General features: G+C 36.5%; 2 protein-coding genes and 1 long non-coding RNA gene across 6 annotated transcripts; 2 read left to right on the forward strand and 1 right to left on the reverse strand.

Annotated features, from left to right (window-relative positions):
* The first annotated feature begins 119 nt into the window (after positions 1-119).
* LOC113402802 (transcription termination factor 2) lies at positions 120-16,332 on the forward strand. 2 transcript variants are annotated; one of them, XM_026643127.2, is made up of 18 exons: positions 120-399; positions 677-775; positions 1,616-1,693; positions 2,101-2,705; positions 3,268-3,642; positions 5,565-5,771; positions 6,104-6,233; positions 6,557-6,877; positions 7,261-7,371; positions 7,737-7,936; positions 8,020-8,229; positions 8,361-8,552; positions 9,091-9,229; positions 9,474-9,664; positions 9,826-10,000; positions 10,100-10,263; positions 10,337-10,494; positions 15,843-16,332. In XM_026643127.2, exons 1-18 carry the CDS (start codon positions 234-236, stop codon positions 16,006-16,008), a joined length of 3,687 nt encoding a protein of 1,228 aa, XP_026498912.2. In that variant the 5' UTR covers positions 120-233; the 3' UTR covers positions 16,009-16,332. The 2 variants fall into 2 exon arrangements, with proteins under 2 accessions (XP_026498912.2, XP_064073900.1); XM_064217830.1 differs by lacking the exons at positions 120-399; positions 677-775; positions 1,616-1,693; positions 2,101-2,705; positions 3,268-3,642 and adding an exon at positions 4,294-4,423 and having other exon boundaries at positions 15,843-16,330.
* A 4,475-nt stretch (positions 16,333-20,807) lies between these two features.
* On the forward strand, positions 20,808-25,211 carry LOC113402806 (RNA-binding protein 4.1). Of its 3 annotated transcripts, XM_064217819.1 has the most exons (5): positions 20,808-20,967; positions 21,043-21,863; positions 22,968-23,039; positions 23,642-23,732; positions 23,779-24,078. In XM_064217819.1, the coding sequence occupies exons 1-4, from the start codon at positions 20,959-20,961 to the stop codon at positions 23,685-23,687; spliced, it is 948 nt and encodes a 315-aa protein (XP_064073889.1). In that variant the 5' UTR covers positions 20,808-20,958; the 3' UTR covers positions 23,688-23,732; positions 23,779-24,078. The 3 variants fall into 3 exon arrangements, with proteins under 3 accessions (XP_064073889.1, XP_026498920.1, XP_026498921.1); XM_026643135.2 differs by lacking the exons at positions 23,642-23,732; positions 23,779-24,078 and adding an exon at positions 25,057-25,211; XM_026643136.2 differs by lacking the exons at positions 23,642-23,732; positions 23,779-24,078 and having other exon boundaries at positions 22,968-23,286.
* On the reverse strand, positions 23,404-24,013 carry LOC113402810 (uncharacterized). The gene is made up of 2 exons (XR_003369250.2): positions 23,779-24,013; positions 23,404-23,732 (listed from the first exon to the last, which is right to left on the reverse strand). It is a non-coding gene; the product is annotated as an uncharacterized LOC113402810 (long non-coding RNA).
* Positions 25,212-25,861: the final 650 nt, after the last annotated feature.

A 25,861-nucleotide genomic window follows, 5' to 3' on the forward strand; every position in this document is an offset into this window, starting at 1 on the left:
GATTATATAAATAAACCCTCACCCAAGTAGTATAAATTTTTTCACAGGGGATAATCTGTCGGTAGACTTGCATTCTTCCGTAGGAAATTATATACTTTTTGACTTGCATTATCAAAACGTCAAAGACAACGACAAATAGTTTCAAATTATGTTTTGATTTGCTAAAAGAAATTAATTATACTTTAAATGTATGATATATTTCTCTAAGATTTAGATAAATCTATATTATAAAAATGGAAAATTCATTCTTTGAATATCGGGATAAAACTGGAGTAGGAAGTGATTCTGATACTGAATTTATTGATAATAGTTTAATGGAAGAATCGTTTACTCCAAAAACACCGGGAAAGAAAAATCAGACTGCTTTCGTTCCTGAATCTGACGATTCTCTTACCGGAGGTAATTTCCATAATATAGTTTATAAAATAAAAGAAAATTTACTAACTCCAATAAAAGCACTTCGAAATTACCTCGAGTCTGAAGTACCTGGAGTCTGTATATTTGTGGCATATACTGTTTTTATTTTTCGTAGAAGGACTTATGATATAACTAAACTGAAGTTGTTTGTAGTTATACAATAAATTAAAAACTGGAAAGATGAAAGGATTTTCTTAAATATAATTCTAGATGATTGTATGTAAATATACATTTAATTGAAGGTAATAATTTTTTTCAGGAGAGTCTGAAGAAGAGAATGCCTCTAACAATGTATCAAAAACAATCACAAGACGAAGTAGTGTCCAAAACTATCATATAATCTTGAGTAGTGATGATGGTAATTATTATATAAAACTGTGTTTATTCACAGCATTTCTAACAGAAAACAATAGCTAGGAACTAATTTAAAAATTACAGACTTGGCAATAAATTAGGCCAAACATTTTGCTTAAAGCCAGATCTTTTTAAAAATAGCAAATATGTATATCTAAATATAACCTTAGTATTATTCGAAAGTGCCTCATTCTTTATGTGCTGAGTACTGCATAACAGCGTATGATACAGACAAGAAGTCTATCACGAATGGGACATACTGGTTATATACAAACATTTGCCAAAGTCAAACATGTGTGACATTCGGTAATCTAAATAGGAAGGCAAATATGCTACCCTGATCATAAGTGGTCACTTCTACTCGTAAACATTGTCATATAACAGTCATTACCTATAACTCTTAAGACGTTATGTGCTGCAACACGGACTTCTATACTAATATTATAATTGCAATAAAATGCGAGTTACTCTGTCTCTCTGTCTGTTTATTTGTTGCTCTTTCACAGCCAAGCCACTGAACCAAATTTGATGAAATTTGGTATAAAGCAAGCTTGAACTCCAAGGAGTCGTTCCTTATGCTAGGCTACTTATTATTATAGGCAAATTTTTATGCCTAACATCCAATGGGCAACATGTAAAATGCAGTCTAAGCCATTGGTGACAAGCAGTATAATATGTATAGAAAAAATTTTTTGTCTAATGTTAAAAAGATGGCAACTTCATAGCTACCATTTTTCTATCTTGCTTGTTTCAATTTTGTCAATCTTTTCCTTTAATCCTTCAAGTTTATCTGAGATGTAAATTTTAATGATAATTTAATTTTAATCTTTTATTACAATGTTAGACCAGAGCAAAAGTGGTAGTATAAGAAAAAAGTTAAGCTCATCGAAGAAATTAGTTGTCAGTTCGTCTGAAGATGAAGGTGAGATTTTTACAATTATATATGGGTTATGAAATAATATGATATATACTTTTATGTCAAGTCGACATACAAATTTTAATGCAAATATATCACACAATTGCTATATTATATATAATAGTATAAAATATATAATACTGTATAAATGCAGATATATGTACACCGACAAGAAATAAACAAACAGCAGAATTATTGTTAGAGTTATTATTATTTAAAGAATTCAGAGAAAAAAGGAATATAAACTCTATAATTTTTACTAATAAAAACCAAGTAAAACATATTATTTCTGCAATTAGCAATAAAATATACATTAAATGAATATTATATGTATTGAAGGCTTTTTAATGGTATTAATATTATATGTATATTATTGGAGATGTTTTTGATACTATGTTTATTATTTAATCCAGAACAAGTCTCTCCAGAAATCATACCCAAACGACGTCCAAGAATTAAAGAAAACAGCAGATCGTCTGATTCTTTTATTGTACCAGTGCGTAAAACTAAAAAGAGAATGATCCTTGATTCGGATACCGAAAATTCTATTATAATAGAGCACGACAAAAACAAGAAATTGGCTTGTTTGAAAGATACTCCGTTGAAAATTGACGATACAAAAAAGAAACTGTTTCAAATACAAAATATGAGTTTTAAGAGTAATGATAGCATTCAAATCAGCGACGACGATGATGATGATGAGAATGAAAGTAGTGTTAAATCTCAAGAAAATGATACCAACGTAGACCAAGCTGAACTTGAAACTGACATAAATGTAGATGATAAAAAAGTTTATGACATTGAACAGAGCAATGATAAAAATGATGATGATGAATCTGAAAGCATAAACGACGCTGATGAAAGTTTAGATGATGGTAGTGAGAATAGAGTAAGCACAAGCGACGAAGGCCCCGATGAGGACCAAATGGTGCTGTCGCGCGCAACACGAATGAGTATCATGGGTGTGGTACCGAAGGAACACGACAGTGACGATTCTGACTTTATACAGTATGATGATGTGAGTCTCTATTCATTAATTTATTATTAGTGTAAGGCCTGTGATTTCTATGTGCATTGTGTGAGCACGGTTAGGTGCCAAACTACCACCTACTAAAATCGTAATGGTATTGGTTACACATCCAACAGTGACGGCTTGTGCGACGCAGGCTCTCTTAATGTTTAGTGGTTCATTACTGAGAACACGTAACCTAACCTGACACAGACATACATACATACATAGATCACATCAATCTGACTTGACTGTGTTACAGTGATTGGAGGAACTGCATAATCTTGTAGTCCAGATAATCTTGTTGATTGTCTATGGTAGGGCGATTTAGATGAACCGCAGCGGTTGAATCGTTATGGTAATGAAAAATATATCAAATAATATTAATTGAATTCTTAGCATCCAGTTAGCAACCAGGCAGAAGCCAGTTTGTATGTTGGCAGTATTTACACTTCCGTGCTTTGGATAGCACGTACAACCGTTGGTCCTGAACGATCCCTAGTCGTCATTCTCATATTATGACTAAGTATATTTTGTTTCGGATGAAATCATCAATTTTAAGATATTTCAGACAAATCAGACATCACGTGCCAGTTCGGCGGCGAGTTTGTCGGATTCACGGAATTTGGAGACGAGTGTAAATAAAACTCTACAGCTAGAGCCTGATGCGGACGAAGCTTCTAGAATATCATGCTCACCCATAAAGAGCCCCCTCCGCGATATAACCAATGAAATCGACGACTCTATCAAAGATGATCGAAAAGCATATAGTCCTGAAATATGCGATTTAACTAGATCTGAACCTTCTGGTATTAGGAATAAGGTGCTTAATAATTTGAGCAAAGTAAGCAATGTTGAATATAAAGAGAATAAAATCGACGATGACATCACAATCATAGACACGAAACCGGAAATCATAGCGTTGAGCAGCGACGATGAGGAAGAGGTGAGATTATATTCTTATAACACTATTTTAATGTCTACATAACATTCGATGGGCGACCGACGAGGGTATCAATGGCCTAGGTACCTGACAATACGAGTAACACAAATAGGCTATCCTAAACATACCTACATTTGTTTTTTATATTAAGTTTTCGCTTTTGTTTATTTTTTTGCTGATTTGTGGCAGGACTCTGTGTAAGCCCTACTTTGTGTAGGATTGTAGAGTCCGTTTGATTGGTGATTGAATCAGTTTAACTACAGGCACAAGGGATGAAACACCTTAGCTCCATCTATCGTCTATCAAGCTGATGGCGAATTGGCTATATGAGGAATGATTAATATTTCTTACAGTATTAATGTCTATGGATAGTACCACTACTGTCCATCAAGTATCTAAATCCATAAACTTCATATGATCATATACTTAGGTACAATAAATACATACGTAAACGCATTAAAAATAATATAATATTGAATTAAGTTATTATTATATTTATGGCCCCACAACAACAATTATTGTGTATGGCAAGCTTTAAATATATTAACAGTTTAGGCGGGAAATATTAATTAATTTAAAAAAAATCAATATATATTTTTTTAATAATATAAAGCGTGGGTAGATTCAAAAATGTATCCAACAGTCAGCCTTATTCGAGTGACGCACGCTACAAAAATCTTACGTTTCCTTGTACTTGTTTTTTAGAAAAACAATTAGTGATTGCGTTAAATTGTGTTTTGTGATGTTCTCGTAAATTTGAAAATCTGGGAAAATGCCAAAAAGCGTGAGTCATTATTTTAACAGCGTCGTAATTATGAAAACTAATGATTTATTATAAACGTGTGTCAGCGCAGAAGAAATACTAAATCATTCAAAACTTAAAATCAATATCGCATAGGATCTCACTGAATATAAATCTTAGACCACATTGAATCGAAAGTTTACAATATTAAAACACACGAAAAATGTTGATTCTACAAAAGTTACTCGTATTTCATAACTCAAATCAAAATTTTAACGTTATGTAACGTTATAGCGCCCAATTCCTACAGGCCCACTAAATAAATATATAACTTACTTTAAATCTTTTACTAAATATTTTAATTCCTTATATAACTGTAAAAGATATTTTAAGGGTACTGCGGTCAGAAACGTCTCAAGCTATGCTGGGGCCCTTGGGCACCTATGAATTTGAGGCCCTTTTGGTAGATATTTACTATCATGTACAAATAATTTGCTATTTGCCAGTTCTAATATAGTTTCAAAAAAACGGTGCGGTAATTTTCGTATATTCGTAGGAATCTGATTGGTTGTACAATCTAATGGCCTGTCTAATTTTATAGCCTTTTTTGATAAATATGTTTCTTATTTCTTACAAATATATCACTTTCGAAAATATACATAGCAGTCAACGTGAGAACAAACGCGTGAAAGAAATTGTTGGTTCTTCGGGGCCCTCTCAGGATGGGGGCCCTGGGCTTTTACCCTATGGTAAAGACGGTAATGACTGCGGTTATTCATTAATATACGTACATAAAGTAATCTTATATATTTTAAATAGTAAGTTTATTAAGCACGCAAATAGAAATTCAATGTTGTACAATGTCATTTATTTTAAATTTATGTAATCGAAGTTTAATTCCTTACCCAATCCACTACCGACTTTGGAAACTAAGATTTTATGTCCCCTGTACCTATAGTTCCACTGGCTCACTGACCCTTCAAACCGAAACACGATAATATTAAGTACTTATTGCTGCTTGTTTGCTTATGAATTTGAAGTACTACAATTTTGTTTCGTTTTGTATCAAGTTGTTATTATAATATTTAGTTTCCTACTCGGGCCATTTGGTTTTTAATATATTTATGAGCTATAATTTGTCTAATATATTCAAATTAATATTATAAATTATATTGATTTTTAGATAAAAGATGAAAAGAAATCACCCAAGATAAAGAAGAGTCCCAAAGGGAAAACCGAAGAGGCACCTGTCCAGCGAGTCGGCAGTGATATTAAACAGTACCTCCTGCCTCCGAGCTATCCCAACCAAGTCGTGTACGTCAAGAAACATGTGCGAGAAAATGAACTCAGTAAACTTAACGGACTTAGGGAGGATTTGCAGAATATCAGGGTAAGTGGGGAGTGCTAGGGCTTCGGTCCTGTCTATGTGTGTAATACCTAGTAACTTTGTTGACATAGGAACATCTGTCATTAACATGAGCATACTAGTTTTACATAAAGGAACATGGCAACTTTGAGCTCGTGTTTGCCGGCGTATTGACGTTGTAAGAAGTGTATTTTTAAAGAACCAGTAGGTTAAATAAAATTATTGCCGATCGTAGTCGGTCACTTGTATGATATTCGCTCACTGAGCCCTCAAGTGGACTCCCCTTTTTGCGTATGAGTCTGTTTTCAAAAATACGTAAACTTTGACAATGAAGTGTCATGGTTATCTGTGTCCAGTACCTGCTGGAGAACATGGACGTGGCCACGCTGCCGGACGGCGGGGTCAAGCTCATCGAGCGGCTCACGGCGCTGGAGGCCGACGTGCGGCGCCAGGGGGACAAGGTCGCCGCCATGGTCGTCGAGCCCGGTGAGCCGCACTTACTGTCGCGGGTAGAACGTCGACCGGGCGTTGTAATGACTGTCTGAAATCAAGCCATATAAAAAATGTGGGAATTGACAGTTTTATAAAATTTCGCATTGTCTTTTTGATAAATATCAGATTATACTGAAGAAAGTAAACCATAGTTTAAAGATGATTGTGGACCTTTGATAGATAATATCAGTCGCTTCTACAATATAATATTCTAGATATTCCAAATAGGAGTGCTGCAAGATGTCAATACGAGCTTTGTAAACCAAAGAAAGAAATTACATCAATATATACATTTATTTATCCATTAATATTTTTAGATGAGCCCACAGCAGAGGACGTAGCCAAGGATGGTTTCGCGAACGAAGACAAGGGCCTGTCGTGGGACGACATCCAGAAGGCCAGCAACGCGGTGCAGCCGCGGATGTTCGGCCGACAGGCGATGGCGACGCACATGGCGGAGCGCAGCCTGATCCTGGAGCGCCTGCGCGACCTGCACGCGGCGCTGGCGTCGCGGCCGCCCGAGCTCGCGCACGCGCCGCAGCCCGCCGCCGTGCGCAGCGCGCTCATGCCGCACCAGCTGCACGCGCTGGCCTGGCTGGCGTGGCGCGAGACGCAGCGCCCGCGCGGCGGCGTGCTGGGTGAGCAGCAGCGTATGGCTGGCCGAGCGATGCTACGGCCTGTACGTTGGACGCCGACGACTTCGGCTACCATCGTTTTGAGGAAATAGATTCGATATGTCTCGATTGATTGTCGTTTTATAGAACGACTGTCGCCGGAGGGAGGGTGCGACCGGAATTTTTAAGAAATAATTTGTAAAAATATACGCAAATTATATGTGTAAGCAAAGCTGATTATGTCTGATATGATTTAAATCCACGTAATTTACATGAATTGCATAACCGTAATCCTTTACTTGGTATTGAAACAATATAAACTTAATATAATGTAAATTAAAAAAATATTCTTGTCGAAGTTTTATCAGAACTAAGTTTTAATAATATAACATTTGTATCGCCGGCAGCTGACGACATGGGTCTCGGCAAGACGATTACAATGATATCTCTGATCGTGAGTGATAAGGAGAAAAATCTCGATAACGAAGACGAAGACGACGATCCAGATAAGGGTCGACGTAAGTGTTTGTACTTTGAATACAATTTTAATATATGGTCTTAATATTAATACATTGATGGTCAAATGGCGACCTGGATACCACGTTACAAATTACCTACCGCCAAACAGAAACAGTCTAAAGTGGTCCGATTTAAATGGTACAAGAATCATAACATCTTTGTTTCCGCGTTTAGTGGCGAATTTATGACATCAACATAAGCCACGTACCATCCGGTGTCCAATAAACTTGTCAGCCAACCTAAAAAATCACAAATTATATATGATTTAACATATCTTACGGGATAAAGTTTTAATAGAATTATAATTTCTATAATTAAAAATAAAGCCTATTGAATCAACTTCGTATCGTCGTCTGTGGTGCAGTGGCGCAGGGCGGCACGCTAGTGGTGTGCCCCGCGTCGCTGCTGCAGCAGTGGGCGGGCGAGGTGAGCACGCACTGCGGCGCGCACGCGCTGTCCGTGTGCGCGCACCACGGCGCCGCGCGCGCACTGCAGCTGCGCCGCCTGGCCGCCGCCGACGTCGTGCTCACCACCTACAACATCCTGCAGCGGGAGAGCGAGAAGGTGCGCCGCCCGCCGCCCGCCGCTCGCCGCCGGCGACCGCGTCTCCTCGCATTCGCTCGCAACTAATGTGGCGCCGGCGACAGGGCGGCGTGCTGACGCGCGTGTTCTGGCGGCGCGTGATCCTGGACGAGGCGCACGCCGTGCGCAACTACAAGGCGGCCACGTCGCAGGCCGTGTGCGCGCTGCGGGCGGCGCGGCGCTGGGCGCTCACGGGCACGCCGCTGCACAACAAGGACCTCGACCTCTTCGCGCTGCTCAAGTTCCTGCGCTGTACGCCCTTCGACGACCTCGCCGTGAGTGTTGTTTCTGAATGTTTACTCGGTGCTAGGGAACCCCTCCCTCATCGAAGCAGCCGCGCAGACCGGCAAAACTTCCATATTATTTTACACTCGGCAAAATCGATTCACTTGTGAACTCGTTTCAGATGTGGAAGAAATGGATCGACAACAAGAGTCAGGGCGGTCAGGAGCGCCTCAACACGGTGATGCGCTGCATCATGCTGCGACGCACCAAGCAGCAGCTGCAGGAGCGCGGACAGCTCAAGTGTCTGCCGCAGCGCACCGAGCACCAGCAGGACGTGACCCTCGACACCGACGAGATGAACGTCTACCAGAAGGTCACTGATTTTAAAGTCTTAATTGCAATTTAGACAAACTTATTTTGGTACCGTCGCTTTGTCCCCATATCACATTATGCATTGGGTTTTCTTACCGAGCTCAAAGTTACTTACTAAATAGTTTGTCTATTTGACGGTATTTTTTTAATACAAGTACTATTACAATTGTTAATTTATTGACAGCATTAACAGATGACAGTCGTGAGACTTAATAACGATAAACGGATCTGAGTGAAATCTAGCAAAAAGGTAGATTATAATCTGGAATAGCCCATAGGGTACTTTTTACCCCTAACACCTACAAACCGTCCGCGTGTGAGGGGATAGGGAGGGCGTCTCCCTTCACACGTGGGCAAAGGTGGAAATTAGTCATAGATATATCTACATGTTTAATATTAAATGTTTGACTAAGTCATTTACTAGCAACTTTACATAAAAATTAGAAATAGAAAAAACAACAAAATACTGGCAAACTAATCTTTTTTATATTAAATAATGAACTTTTGTGATCGCTCATTAATAGAGAACTATTTTCTAGGTGCTGGTGTTCTCGAAGACACTGTTTGCTCAGTTCCTGCACCAGCGCGCAGAGCGCCAGGCCGACGCGCAGGGCTTCCTGCCGCCGGGCAAGGACAGCCAGTATGCGAAGGTGCACAAGCAGATGATCGCACTGCAAGGTATAGGCAATTGCTACATTTTTTGATAATTCTTCTGATACAGAGTCGTTAATTATAAAATATAATAGTTTCAAGTCATTTTATTTATTAAATAATATAATATCTTTAATATATATTTATATTTACTAAAAATGAGGTCCCCTAACCTAACCCAAGACGATGAGATCATTATGATCCTTAATTAAATGTACATTTCGAAGAATATTAAGATACTACCTACATAATAAAACTTAATCACTTCCAGGTGCGAAACCCGTGAAATCTCACGAGATCTTGGTTTTGCTGTTGCGTCTTCGACAGGTGTGCGGACATTGCGGCCTCATTGCCAGCATGCTGGACCCTGACGACGCGCCCGTTGACGAGGACCTGGGCAGCAAAGATCTTCTGGCTGAGCTCAATAAACTCACCTTGGACGATTCGCGTTCCAGAAGAAAGGTTGGTAAAAAAAGAGTTACTAACTAAAGGAGATCCCATTATGTAAAAATGAATCGATCGATTGAATGAAAATATAAAAAGTATTTTATATATTATATGTAATTTTTGATATAGATGATCAGTTCAATAATCTCATTTATATTGGGAATTAAAAACCTTAGAGTGGCGAAAAGAAAAAGGAGGAGGAAGAAGAAGAGGAAGCGGAGGGCACGACGGCCGCCGAAGCCATCCGCTCCGTACTGTCGCCCAACAACCCCGTGTTCGACCTGCAACGGAGATCTGCCAAGATACGGGCCGTCATGGAATGTCTACAGGAAAATGTCTTCAAAAACAAAGGTCAGCTTCGTCTCTCGTATTAGCGAACTAGCGCGTACAGCGTGAATATTTCGTTCGCTCCGATATACACCCGAACCTCATACCGTGGGTGGTCGACAGGCGAAAAGGCGGTCGTGGTGTCGCAGTGGACGTCCGTGCTGTCGCTGGTGGAGCGCGAGCTGCGCGTGGCCAAAGTGCGCTGCGTGACGCTGAGCGGCCGCGTGCCCGTGCCCGCGCGCCCGCCGCTCATCGCCGCGCTCAACGACGCGTGCTCCGACGTGCGGGTGAGCGGCGCCCCGCGGCGATGAGCATCCGTCGCCCAATTGTTTTCTTACAGGATCTGTATCTGTTACGCAGGTGATGCTGCTGTCGCTGTGTGCGGGGGGCGTGGGTCTGAACTTGGTCGGCGCGAATCACCTGCTCCTGCTGGACCCGCACTGGAACCCGCAGCTGGAGCAACAAGCACAGGACCGCATCTTCCGCGTCGGCCAGACCAAGCACGTTCACATATACAGGTGAAATATACTTATTGTTGATAGAATACGAATCGATACTTCTAATGGTTGGTGATCATTTCAGACCACTTCCCATAATTTGTATTGCCTTTGCTCTATTTAAAAGTATAGTATACAGTATTATAAGTCCATTAAAATTATGATGAATAGTTAATATTAATATAGTTTCAGTGTCCTATAAGCAGTAGAAATCATTAATAACATGTCACTAGTCCAGCTGAAGATAAATACACCAATCAATTAAAAAAAATAGGGGGTAATTAACTAAGCCGAGATGGCCCAGTGGTTAGAACGCGTGCATCTTAACCGATGATTTCGGGTTCAAACCCAGGCAGGCACCACTGAATTTTCATATGCTTAATTTGTGTTTATAATTCATCTCGTGCTCGGCGGTGAAGGAAAACATCGTGAGGAAACCTGCATGTGTCTAATTTCAACGAAATTCTGCCACATGTGTATTCCACCAACCCGCATTGGAGCAGCATGGTGGAATATGCTCCATACCTTCTCCTCAACGGGAGAGGAGGCCTTAGCCCAGCAGTGGGAAATTTATAGGCTGTTTATGTTTATGTTACAGGGGGTAATTTATAGGCAAAGTATTACACACACAAAGAGATTGCTATATATTTTTTTAATGTATTACGCAAAAACCGCTGAATATTATGACATGAAATTAGTTCCATTATAATCAGTTTGTTTCAGATAAGTTTTTTGGCTAAACATTATCATACAATATAATTCAACATATAACGTATCCACAGCAACGCGTGGTCGGTGCTAGTTAATAAATATACCTGCCTAGTTATGTCATTTTTCCAGCAAAGCCAGCACATACAATAATTTCTAGAAAGATACGTTAGTTCAACACTAGTTTTTCCCCGCGAGGAGGAAGCCTATCTATTTTTCTATACGCCAGATAAACGTGTACGCGAAATTATACTATTATATTAAATCAGATAATAGCGTGAGCACTACTATTGATAACGGCGATACTATCGATAGTAAGCAATACTATTGGTAGTAGCGATACTATTGATAGTATCGATAGTATCTATAGTTTTGTCTATCGATATCGATATCGTCAGTGAATGAATTTTGAGAAAAGGATAATGACTAAGACAAAGTTCTCATGAATGTTTCTGTTGTATTTTTTTGAAACGCGTCTTTGGACATCGACGGTCGTATGTGATTATGTAAATTTTAAACTTCTATACATGTCGTTACCTGGCTTACTAAATAACTTATTTTGAGAAAGTAATACTATCGAAAAATAACTGGCTTTCTATAGTACAAAACTATCGATACTATCGATAGTATTTACACGTGACAACACTATCGTTAGCCTATCGATACTATCGCTAACCCCTTAACTATCGATAGACTATCAATTGTCTATCGATAGTGGACTATCGATATGCAACTACAGCACATATAATAGTGCACATTTGTGTGTGCAAACAGTGTACTCTATTCTCTCACTTTTATAATACTATGGGACTGCAAATCCGACAGGACCGAAAACATTTCAATCGCAGGACAGGACGACGGCTTTACGTGCTCACCGAGGCACGTGAGTGTACACACTCTCAACTTGCATGCTTCGGGCTATTATTGAAATTTATTCGACAGAAAAAAGCAGTTACTTTTTAATCGGCCATACCTGGGTTTTGAACCAGGAACCTCGAGATCTGTGGCCTTATATCTAGTCACTGGACCTACACCTGCTAAACGCTCGCGTTGATAATATTAGTGAGGATAAAAAACGTTTTCATTCATAACATAAATGCCACCGACGGGTGACGTTGGACGATATTATTTCACGAGACCGCGTGCCAGATTTTTTTCGCATCCGCCGCTTAGAGAAAACATTCTTTCATTTCGTATACCTCGCCAAATATTTATATGGAATTTAGTTGGATCGTCTATTTAGTTTACAAAGGATTAAATCTGCTTTGAAGTTTGATTCGTTATTTGTATTAACTTCAATGACGATGGAGTGTTGCTATTAACGGTTTTTTTTAAATACCGAATGTATAGACGATACTCTTTGATATTTGAACGTGAAAAGATTTTTATTTCAAACTAAATGCATTGCAATAAGTTTTTATTTATTTTATCAATTATCTGGACTGTATACAGTTTTAGTTTTAGTGGACGCTTATAATACGCCCAAAACCACGATTAAATTTTATATTTAATATTGCCATATGTTTGGTTGCGCTGAATACTTAATATATTTTAATATATATAAACTAAGTGGTCGAGTAGTGTGTACACCGGTTTTCATGGGTACGCCACTCCGAGGTCTCGGGTTCGATTCCCGGATGTAGAAAAAGTCCATTAGTTTTCTATGTTGTTTTGGGTCTGGGTGTATGTGGTACCGTCGTTACTTCTGATTTTCCGTAACACAAGTGCTTTAGCTACTTACATTGGGATGTATGTGATGTTGTCCAATATTTATTTATTTATTATATGCTAGAGACCCTTAATTTATCATTAAATAAAATAAGAATTACGCATAGCTAGAAAATATTAAGTAGGTACTTTTATTTACGTTTGTTTATTTATTAGTTGACAAAAGTCTGTCATAAATGAGAAATATGAATACTAATTGTACAGTGAAACATAAATCAAGATGTGATTTTACAGCGAAAGACAAAATGTTATTGTCACCAAGTTTTCAAAACCACCCGTTTCGCTTTCGTTGTTCATATCGAGAACTTAATATCTTGTAAAGTATTTATGCATTGTGTTAAAGAAAAAAATATTCTATATTAAATGCCTAAGGTTATTAACATATTTATATGAATCAGGATGAGTAATGAATTGGAGAAAATGTTTTATATAAATTTTGAATTGATAAAACTATTATGAGTGTGCCTTAGATGATAGACACGTGGTTTTCCGGACTATTCCGTAGGTTTTTTAATATCTACAATTTTCTAGTACGTGGTTTTGAAAACAGCTTTTCGTATAAAATAGTTCATTTCGTCCAAAATACTTACAAATGACATGTACGCATATACGCAACATATCTCGTTTTTGGATCTTATTTTTATTGAAAACCATATCAAAATGTGTTCAGTGGTCTAGAAAACGAAAGCGGAAATACAGACGTAATCAAAAATCCACTTTGGCGTCATATTTATAAATGAATGAATGTGTTATATATTTCTAATTCGAAGCTTATTCATTGATTAAATAGAAAACTAATATTTCGACACCTACAATTTATACTACGCTAACTCGTATTTTAGTGAAAATCGTTTTTTTATGCCAAGCTGCTTAAAATATGATATTACAAAATTAACGAAGTTACAAATTTTAAATTTTGAAATCAATCGATTTAAATTACGCTAACTATTATTGGCGGAGTGTGCGCACACTCTCGAGTTAGCGTTGTATAAATTGTTGGTGTCGATTTGGTCGTAAATTAATTAATTAATCTTAGCTGAACACTTTTTTTTAGTTTCAGTCACCATCGCATATCGAAAGATAAAATTATGAATTCGACATAATTATGTATAACTTTAAACCAAGTTATCTAAAAGTGACATTACTAGTAACACGTAAATAAAATATATATATATATATATATATATATATATATACAGGAAACATAAATAACACAAGTGTCTGTATATGCGTCGATTTCCTTTTCGGTTCTTCAAGGAACAATCATTACAATTTTTATTAATAAATAAATTTAAAAAAAACTATTTATTTTTTAATTTATTATTATTTTTCTGTTCGCATTAAAATATCATTTACCAATTCGTTGAACTTATTTCGGGTAATGAATGATACGTTATTAATATGATAGCAAAGATCTTCTCGATAGTTGATTCTAAGGAATTATTTAATTTTGATTTCTACATAATATTCCTTAGAAACGTTTAACGGTTCGAGTGCCGTGAGATCACCGGCGGTCGTTTAAGAAGTCATTGAGCGCGCGGGCGCTGCCAAAGTTCCCTCCTATAACTCGAGGTGTCATTGCGACCAAGTATTCCGGGAATTTGGCGATGATCTTAATTTCGGACACTTGCACAACAGACAATTCTATCTGGCATATTTGCTCGAAATTATCATTAAATAAAATATATATTGACATGTTTTTAATGAATTTAATGATATTATTAAATCGAAAAACTATTTTTAAACGCTCGTTTAAAATAATTTAAATCGGTCACGGTCACGAATTTAACGAGGGGATCTCTAAAATTATATATTTTACCCAATACTTATCCTTGCTCTCTTCCAAGTTCCAGGTCGTGTTGTCATAAAATTTTATATAAAATATCGTGGCATAAAGTCAAAAAATTGGAATTTAGGGCATCAAATCAGGACTATAAATATACAAGGCTCACAAATCAAGGTTTATTTTTATTAATGTAATGGTTATGAGAAATAAAATTTCAGGTATAATAGTGATCTTTGTAACAAAAAATATAAACAAATTTTATTACGAATGTTTACTTATAGTCCGGGAGGTAGCGTTGCATTTTCGGCAATGATTTTACGCCGACTGTTTGCCTTCTTTTTCTATTTATCTCGAAATACTTATAACTGAACCAAGTGTCAGCTGGCGCACTTCCGGTGGGTGTGGATTAGGGAGGTTGCGGAAGTGGTAAAAAAAAAAAATTAAGTAATAGTACCCGTAGTAGTATCCTACACCCGCACCCACCGCTACTTGAGCAGCTGACGGTCGGTTCACTTATTAGTCATATAAGATCAACTATCGACGTTAATATCAGCCGGCTTACTATAACTTTTGCATTTGCAACGCTACCTCCCGGACTATAAACGTATATACATGTATATGGTAACTCAACGATTTAATTAGCGACATATATATTATAACGCACTTATCACAATAAAGCTATTGAGCTGTAGATTGACGGACTTCCTTATAAATTCAGTAATTTTTGACAGTTTTAATATAATAATAAATATATTAAAAAATTGAAACAAATAACTGCAATAATAACGCATACATAAAAATTAAAAAACAAAAGACGATAATTTGCTCAAAACTTCCAAGTGATTTTATATTGAATCTTTTTATTTTTTTTTATTATTTATCATAGATATAGGTGGACAGGCTAATTGGCTACCTGATAGTAAGTGGTCACCTCTAATCATAGACATTAACCCCGTAAGAATTTAGAACCTATCCTTACATTGCCATTGCGTCACCAATCTTGGGATCTGAAATGTTACGCCCCCTTACCTCCAGTTACACCAGCTCACTCCCTCATCAAACCGGAAGACTTACTTACTTACGGTACCTACCCAAACGGGTTGTTAAAAAGCTTTTTTAAAAAAATTACAATAATATTCCTTATCAGGTTCACGTGCTTGGACACGGTTGAGCAGTCCATCAGACAGCTTCAGAAGGCGAAACTCGAGCTAGCGGACAACGTGCTCACCGGAGCGAAGAACAATACCGCTTCGAAACTTACCATTGAAGACCTCAAGTTACTTTTCAATATGGGCCCGCAGTCTACCTCGTGAAGTTAAGAAATGCCGTGTAAATAATGTATAATTATCATTTTATTTTCCTTCTCTAGCGGTCTCTACGCGTATTTTGCATTGGGATAACTTGAACCACGAAAGATTGGTGTTATATTTAGGAGGCCCAAACAACTTAGACCCTATCCGAGTCGTAATTTCTTAAATTCTGTAATAGAATGGTTTACTTCAAATTATGTCATATTAAAATTATTAATTACTTATTGTTTATGTTTTAAGTGTTAAAAATAAAAGTGATTAAGAAGGAAAAGACGATAGAACAAAATATAACTTTTTTTTTAATTTTGTGACATTCATTTCAAAGTTATTTTGTTTTTCATCTATTTTTCGTGTAAAAATATTCATCTGTCAAATTCAAATGCTAATATTTTAATAATTAACTATGTAATGATAAATTTAAACTGATATATATATTAGATATGAATAAGCTTATTAAATTTTATAAATAAATAATTATTTGTTTATACGAAAATCTGTGTTTTTTTTTCATCTATGTTATTTATGTACCCTATATTTACCAATAACTGTTCGTTTTTTGAATTACGAGTAACGAGCCGTTAAGGTCGTTTATAGTTGTATACGACGCATACACAACACGAAGACGTTAATTACGCTTATTACCTTTCACAGACAATATACCATCCGTTAGAGAAATTTAACGTGTCTTATTTTAGTAACAGGACATTAGTGGTTCCTATTTAACACAAATGAAATAAAAACAATTTGTATTTACATAATATATATAGTTACTTCCCTACTTAAATAATAAGATTTATAGGTTGTCGCAAAATATACATTTGTCGAAATGTTTTAAAATACCTTTACGATATTAACAATGGCTCGGCGATCACCTGGCACCTGGCACTTCATCAAAGTGCCTGAGGTTATAACTCTGACCCTGACTAAGGCCGGGGAAATGCCAGTGACGTGTCCATTACCTTATAGTTTAAAAGATATATTTCTTCGAAAAAACTATACACTCAGACACAACACAGTTTATAAATAAACCAGGATTCATGGCCGCTTCTCGGTTATGAAATTGTCATTCCACGTTGAGTGAGTGTGTTGTGAGCATCTTTTTGGGCAATTTAGTTTATAGATCGCATCAAAATGAGTATTGAGCGTAGATCTTGCACGGGCTCAGCCCCCCATGTGACGAAGAGGTTATGTGCAACATTAATGTTCTTTATTGGAATCGTGTGTATATTTGGAGGTAAAGCGCGTTTTATTTACTAACAACAATGTATAAGATTAGTTTATCGTTTAGTTTTGAATTGGTTTTTTTTTCAAGCGAACAGCTCCTTGATCCATCTTCGGTGTAATAATTTATGGTCATTTTTTTTTGTTTATATTAAGTGAGTCAATTTATATAGGTCACCATTTATAGTTGGATATTATGTTAATTTGAGGATCAACCGTGTCATTTGTGCTAAAGTAAATAAAATCGTTAAAAATAATATATTTATTTGCAATATGATGCAAAATTTAAATTAGTTTTCTTCGATAAATAAATAGATACGCAAGCAATACAATCAAAATTGTCCAAAAAACCGTATAACATTAAGTATAGTATAGTTATAATAAATTGGTTTTGTAACAATTACCTATCTACTAGAAATCGCTTGTAAGAAACGAAAATCAATTAATACCTACCCAAATATTAAATTTACGAAACCGAAAAATAATTACTGTAAACAAAAAAGTACTTTAATCCTATCTTCATATGACTGAATTTGAATCGTAAATGTTTTAAGAATAGTGTAATAACTCAAATGTCAAAATGTTTTCCAGGCTATTTATTGGGACGGATGGCGCGAAATGAGGTGAAGAGGACCAATGACATAATATCCATCAATCTAACAATCGCAGCGGATAATCTGTACAAAAAAGCTAAAAGAATACCTCCTAAGGCCGTACATCACAATGATCCAGATAAATTAACTGCCAAATTGTTGGACGTTTTCCATTGCAGTGCGCAAGAGTGTGGCGGAATAACGAACTACAATGTTGCTGATTTCATAAAAATAACAATTAATAATGAAGTCACTAAGTTCATAAAATCGATTCATAATGCATCACAATACATAGATTCGTTAAGGTGACATTTGTAAATGATAAATAGGCTTATTATAATAATGTATAAGTAGGTAGTATAAGGAATTTTAAGTATTTTTAAACTTAATAATAGTTTATGTTATAGTCATGATGGTTTTTATTACCATAAACATTAAAAATAAACTTTATGACACGATAATATTGTCAAAATATACTATATTCATTCGAAAAAAAATTATCCTTTTGTGAAATAATTTATTAGTCTTTTAATAATACAAAGGCAGACGGATAAGTTCTTAGAATATGTGTTAACACTTATGTATTGTAATAATTTAATTTTCTTTTTTTGCACTTAATCTAATTTTGATTTTTATTATATTTATTGTACAGCTAAGGATATACCTTGAAATGTGAATTTACTATTTGACTCAAACTAAATAAAATTACGGAAAACTATTTGTATTGAACAAATATAAAATGTTTTGTTTTCTTTCCTTTCTTTTTAATCTATTACATCAACAGGCTTTAAATGTGCATCAGAACATTAATACAAAATTGAAAATTAATTCATACGAACAGACAGATCCGCTATCTTTGTGCAACCAGTACTCTGGCGCCCTGTAGTAGGAGCGGGGTCAAAATGGAATATGTAGGTACTTACAGTTATATTCGGGTGCTAATAGTGCAATTTTAAATGATATCGGGATGCAAAAAGTGTTTTTTATGAAGGAAGGGGTTACAACAATAAAAATTCACAGCTTTGTAGATGTTTTAAAAATATTTAATTTAAAACTATTATATATTACAGGTTATTACACACAATTAATGTATTTACAAAAAAGTTACTCTTCGTGCATATGCGAAATCTGTAACAATATGAATTTTGATTTCATGTTCAATACTTATTAACGATAAATTTGTCAATCTACTTTGTGACAATGCTGATCTTAAATAGTTTTTAATTATTTTTATTTAAGAAAATGACCTTACGCTGTGTGCTACCGTGACTGGAAGTGTCAGGTAAATCCTCAGTGGTGTGGATAGATTTGGGAATACTGAAATTAATTTATTCATAAACTAAAAAAACATAAATAAATAAACATCGGTAATAATTCGATTTCATTAAAGAGCTTGAACTTTTCCAGATTTGAAGAGACAGCATGGCAAAGTTCATTTTCTAAATTAGTTTAATGTTATTTTTTTGTATCCGAGTCCAAATACTTCCAGTGTTTAAATTTTTAAAGAAATAAAAAAATTACATTATTTTGATTCTAAAGTTCGATCCGTTCGTCGAACTTTAGAAATTGCGGTGTCTACTAAATAGTAGTAAAAATTTACTTTAAAATGTGTTTTCGCATCTGTTATCGGTTCAACCTCCGTCTCATAATTAAAAAGCCTTTTACGAGCGCGAGGGCGTGGCGGTGTGGGAAATTCTGTTATTGCCTCGACATCTTCCGTTACAGTTTTCGCGCTGTTAAAGAGCTCCTCAAAAGGAGCGGAATACGGAATTCAGACAAACTTATTTTTGCATTAGGTACCAATCATTTTCACCGCTTTTGACAATAGTTACGTCTGTATTTTGAAGTGCCTTGCTAAGTATATTTATCCTTGAAATTTCAAACCAAATAAGCAGAGAGCAGATAAATCGACTTAATTTTTGCCAGTAATGACAACCGCTATTTGTTCTTCATGTGCAATATCTGGAGTGCAATCTAAAATAATTGAAAATTTTATGGATTGTGTCAATTCCAAAACAATAACATTTTTTATTGTTTCTCCTAATAATTGTATTATTTCATTCTGTTAGTCTATACGTTACTCAGATTTTTGGATAAGGGCAATGTATTTCGCAAGCACATTATCAAAATTAGAGGTACATTCAAACAGCTTTAAAAAGTTACCATTATCAAAATCGATATTTTTTCAGATCTTCCCCCGAAAGTCCAAATATTGCCGAGCTAAAAAATGAATTATGTTAATTATTCGTTCGAGTACTACAATCCAACATTTTTTTCCGGTTGATTTCATTTTGGTTCAAGAAAACTACCGACTTTTCTTTTAAAGTAACAGTTTTCAATGTGATTTATTTTTTAAGACATGATAGGTGGTTAGAGGGCGCTCGGTGCCCCCTTAGACCCGGCGCCCGTGTGCGCCGCACAACCTGCATTATAGATAAAGCCGCCTTTGCATACGAATATAGAATAGGAAATCGGATGTACGATTTGACGGGCAAATTTTATTTTAATGACATCCAAACTATAAATAATATTTTTTTATATTATAATATAACATCAGTATAATTATGCATAAATATTATTAGATCTCTTTGGACCTACCAAACATATTAATTTGATAATATTAAGTTTAAATTTGAATTTCGCTCTTTATAATCTGACAAAACTTAAAAGTTATATTGTTATTAACTAATCTGTTAAGTCTAAGCATATAATTTATCTTTTTAATAATAATTTTCATATTTTTGGTATAAAGTTTGCCTATTTAAGTTAATATTGGGATGATGTAATTAAATTGTTTTCAATTTATTTGTTTCCATTTATTGTTTTTTACACTAGCAACCGGATATAAATTGTAATTGATAAACTCAATGCGTATTACTACTTCATTGTAGGCTGACTTTAATTACAACCAATCAGAATAAGACTTCCAGAAACAAACGTCAAACTTACAAAATATCACCAATCAAATGGATGCATATCGCAGGCAATCTATGACGTCATAGCGTCACTTCGGCATTTATAGCGTTACTTTCAACCCGCCATTTTGTCAAGAAAATAAGCGGGCGAGGTGGACTTCAAAGTGTACACGTGCTGTAAATAAGTGAAAAAGAATCAATCGAAATACTACAATTTATACACAATGGTGGCGGTATGTAGATTTTATTGTATTTACTATATAATGTTACGTAAACATTGAGGTATTCATGGCTATGTAATCTTTCAGCAAACGAAGGTGTTTGTGGGAAGTTTACCCCAGGGGTCTAAACCAGAGGATCTCCGAAAATTGTTTGAACGTTTTGGAGTTGTGACAGAATGTGATATCATGAATAGATGCGGATTTGTTCACATGCAAACTGAAGACCAGGCCGCTGCCGCTATCCGGGCACTCAATAATACCACATTCAATGGCGGCGTTATTACTGTTGAGCGTGGAAGGATCAAGGAGCGAGGTCAGCGCGGTGGTGGCGGCCGTGGAGGAATGCGAGGAGGCATGAGGGGATCTATGGATCGCAGAGGTGGAGGTCCGATGCGCGGTGGACCTGGTGGACCCCGTGATGCTCCCTATCCTCACATGCGCGATTCACGGCCGATGGGCCCCATGCGCGGTTCTGATATGCGAGGACCTCCAATGGGCGGAGGAGGTATGCCCATGAGAAATGGAATGGGCGGCGCTCCCTACGATCGCAGCATGGAGAGACCTCCCATGGGTGGCGGGTACGATGATCGTTACAACGGCTATGGAGGGGAAGATCGTCGAGGCTTCGCGCTAATGGACGGGCGAGGAACCCGCGACCAATACGGTGCACCGCCACCGATGTACCCTGACGACAGACGCGGATACGGCGCCCCAGTAGACGATATGGCGGCCATGTACCCAGATGACAGACGGGCTCCTATGTACCCTGACGAAAGGGACATGATGGACAGAAGGGCACCGATGCGTGGTGGGCCAATGCCAATGTCTTCCGGCTATGATAGAGCACCTCCCAGAGCTGCCCCTATGGGCAACGGAGACATGTACAGCAGAAGGACACCACCTCCCATGTAAGTAAATTATGATTGTTTATCTACTTGTTGATATTTAACTCAAGTTAATCAGTAACAATATCTAAATTGCAATAGAATGCCGACTATCTGAATTAATTGGGTCCATTGTCGATTCGGATAATCGGACATAGACTGGTAATAAGAAATACAAACTCACACATAGAATAGACTTTATTAAGTTTAACAAATACAGTTCTACAACTATAACAGTTGAAATATATCTGAACTCCAGCGAGTTCCAACTTGTTACAACAAAACTAAACTAAAATTACTTGGTGTTAATTCTCTATATTACACTTAAGACTGATTCGGATAACCAGCGTTCTACTGTAATTTCAAATATTCTAAAAGATGTAGATTATTGTATGCTAGTTTGGAGGGTCTTTTCATTTTACTATAAGTAAAATTTTTTATAGTGTAAACCTTTGAATGTTTAGATTTTCTATTTTGATTGATATTGTGCACTCGTAAGATAATTTACTGGGGAATTTACATATCTATCTTTAATCAATACTTGCTAATGTAGTTATCATGGTTTTTTTCGGGTACTATGGTTATTGTTTGTAATACAAGCATCTAGTTTCCTTTTTAATATATTAACCATAACTCTATAAAGATTCAGTTACTAATATGATAAGTAATTACTCTAGCAGAATGTCATTATATTTTAATTCTACAGAGAAATAATCTGATATTTCTCAATTTTCATATAATACTTGTCAATTAGAGACTTGATAATAAAAAAAAAGTTTTCACTCTTGTATTGGCAAATAATATGATTATTTTTAATTAAAGCACACATTCAGATTGGGGTTTCAATGATCAGAAACGGTGACAAGTACCTTATTCTTTTAACAATTTATGTACAAAGAAATTAGTACAAATGGCCCATGTCAACAAAAAAAGTTTTTTTTTTAACTTTTTAAAAACCACTTTCTTTGTTTTTTATCATCAATTATGAAGATTTTTTTTAAATTTAATGTATATTTTGTTATCATGAGAATGTCCATGAAATGAGTAAACTGTCAGCATTCTGCTTCTTAACAAAAAGTTTTTACAATAAACAATTATTCTCTAGCAAGCAAAAATATGTAATTACAGGCGTGGAGCAGCTGGTGCTGGTGGTGGCTATGACAGAGATCCCTACGCACAACAGTACCCTCCCATGGGACGGTAAGAGTCACCTTCAAAACTTATTTGGCAACCAGAGAGAACAATCATTCATTTATATGTAATAGCTATTTAGGTCCTCATAATTCATTCTTATAAAATTGTGTGTGAAAATTGACAATATTTCACTATAGATGTAAAATTATTTTTTATAATAGACTAGTGTTTAAATAATATCATGATCATGTCATTGTCGGAAGTAATCTTTCCAATAAAGTTTTTGTAAATTAGTAACTAATATTTAGTTAATTTATCCTAGAATATAGTACATTATTACTCATATTGAGACGATCAAAGGAAATGTTTGTGATTCGCTGCGTCATCTCACTCTCTGGTTGCTATCACGAGAATATTTTCATTAAAGGCGTGTGACTCATTCTTTTCGTTCGAAACCACCGGTGCGTCTACTAACCGTTCGACACCATCGACATCCATATTCTAATAATGTTAATGAACAACAGATTAAAACAGAACTAATTTTGCAATGCAGCTAATAACGAATCGGACTCGTTGCGAGCAAGGTTTGAATCATTTTACTAGTTGGCTCTATATTGTTTGCTCGCTGTCGGGCGGCAGCGTCTGACGCGCGTGGCGTGATGTTGTAGCGGCGGCGGGGCGGCGCGCGCGCGGGACGGGCGGCGCCGCTACTAGCGGCCCGTCCCCGCGGCGCCCGTAGGTCGGCCCGCGCCGATACCGCTCCCGATAGCGCCCATACCGCCCATACTGCCCATAGCGCCCATACCGCCCGTACCGCACCGGCGGCGCACGCGTACTTTGTATTGTTAGCGGTAAGACGGCCCTCTTTGTAAGCTTCGACATAAGTAGTTACATTCGTGGGAATTGTACGATTTTATTGAATGAGTAAATGATAAATAAATTGACGGAATTTCTTTTTTTATTGTATTTTGATCAGATCGTTGTTGTGACATATCCGAGCGATTCGATAGATATGAATGATTGCGTTTAATTCATAAGTCTCTAAATGTAATAGGTGATTAAGATGTATTATATTTTACTTTTAGATTAAATTCCTTTTTTGGAAGCAGTATCTTTTTTTGTCGAATGAACCTTTTCCTACATGATTCATTTGCATGACACCACCCTCCCTTCGGCGTCCGTTCTCGCTTTCCTCCTGCGCTTATCCTTTGGTTGCGGCTACTATGTTTAACATGTGATTGACTTGCAGGATTCCAAAGCTTGCCCAGTCAAACGGGCGTCGAGCTCGAATTAATAATTATTTTGTTGATTCAATATTTCCTATAGTATGTAAAGTTTACACTGCTACCGTTGGATGTTATCGAATTACCGGTAAATAAACCGACGCTCACGGCTGTTAGGTAAAACAGTACGGTCGGTAGCCTTCGGGCCTCAGGAATTACCAGCTTCCATGATATGAGTTATCAAAAATGTATCTAACGTCGCCACGTGCGTCAACATGAAACAGAAAGTGCGTGCGAGTCCTTTCAGACGTTAGTAGCGGCTTGAGGTCACGTACCGCGGGCGGTGCTGACGGCGAAGCATAGCCGATGCTATGACCGTAGCGACCATACGACGTACGGCGTAAACGTTAGGCGACAGCGGCAGAAGACAGGATTGCGAAATGTTACAATCGTAAGTACGGCTGTAGACGGAATACGTTAACGGCGAACAAGCGGCCACTTTAACCTACTGAGGCTTGTTTATAGTTAATTTTATGTGGTATATATAACCAGCATTGTTGCATATATGAGATGAGTGCGTAAAAACAGCTGGGCGTTTTATTTCTTATCCAAACGATTTAAAATATTTCGCATGTGTTATGCCCGGACGGACAACTGTTAACAACGATTACGCGTTATGCGTAATGAACGTTTTAATTAAAATTACGTTTAATTCACTAGCGTTTCCATGTCTATTTTTACTATAGCAATATTACGTGGAGGTTATTTGAAAGCAATCTAATCAATACCACATTTCACAGTGGTATGACCCAATCGTTACCGGCACATACGATTTATTAATACATTATTTAATTTGACAGGATGTGGGCTCCTGGCTGACTTGGAGATGATACCGCAGGTTTGGACTAACTCGCAAGTCCTTCGGTGACGACGGCACGACCCGATCCGACGGAGGCTATTGTTTGTAACAGCGCATATCACAATTGGTAAAATTAAATAAACGGTTGTTAATACATATATTTTTTCATTTAAAGCCCTTTATTTTTAAAAAACGAGGTTGTCTTCACAATTTTGCAAGACCAGAGTCCATGATTATAGTATAAAATGTTGTATCAAGGAAGGGAAGCTGTTATGGGAGATATTACAATGTTATATCCGTAAATGTTGCATTAAGTTGCTTTGTATTACAAGTGGTTGAAGTTTAACCACGATCACGGTTAAATGAAGGAAAATATGAATTTGGTTGTGTTCCTACTCATATATTGCTATTTTTTTTTTTATTAAAAACTAAGAAAAAATAAAAAGGTTCGACAGAAGGGTAAAAGGAATGTCATAAACTGTTTTAATAAGTTTCTGGTCTAGTTTATCTCAATACTCTATTATATATACACATATTTATTAATGTAATGGTATCGCATACAACCTACGCATGTAGCTTAATAGCAAAAATATTGATACTAAATCTAAACAAATATTTAGATGATGCAATAGACAAGTAACTATTATTTTAAAACTATAATAGATATTAACAATTTCACTCATTGTGTGTTATTTAGGGAAACAAAAATATAATCTCAAAATTGGTTTATTAGGTAAAAAGAACACTATAATACGATCACTTATTATCTTATGCCAGTTCTGTCGGGTTCTAAGTTAAAGTCGAAT

Source organism: Vanessa tameamea, chromosome 19 (assembly GCF_037043105.1).
Source record: "Vanessa tameamea isolate UH-Manoa-2023 chromosome 19, ilVanTame1 primary haplotype, whole genome shotgun sequence".
Taxonomy (NCBI): domain Eukaryota; kingdom Metazoa; phylum Arthropoda; class Insecta; order Lepidoptera; family Nymphalidae; genus Vanessa; species Vanessa tameamea.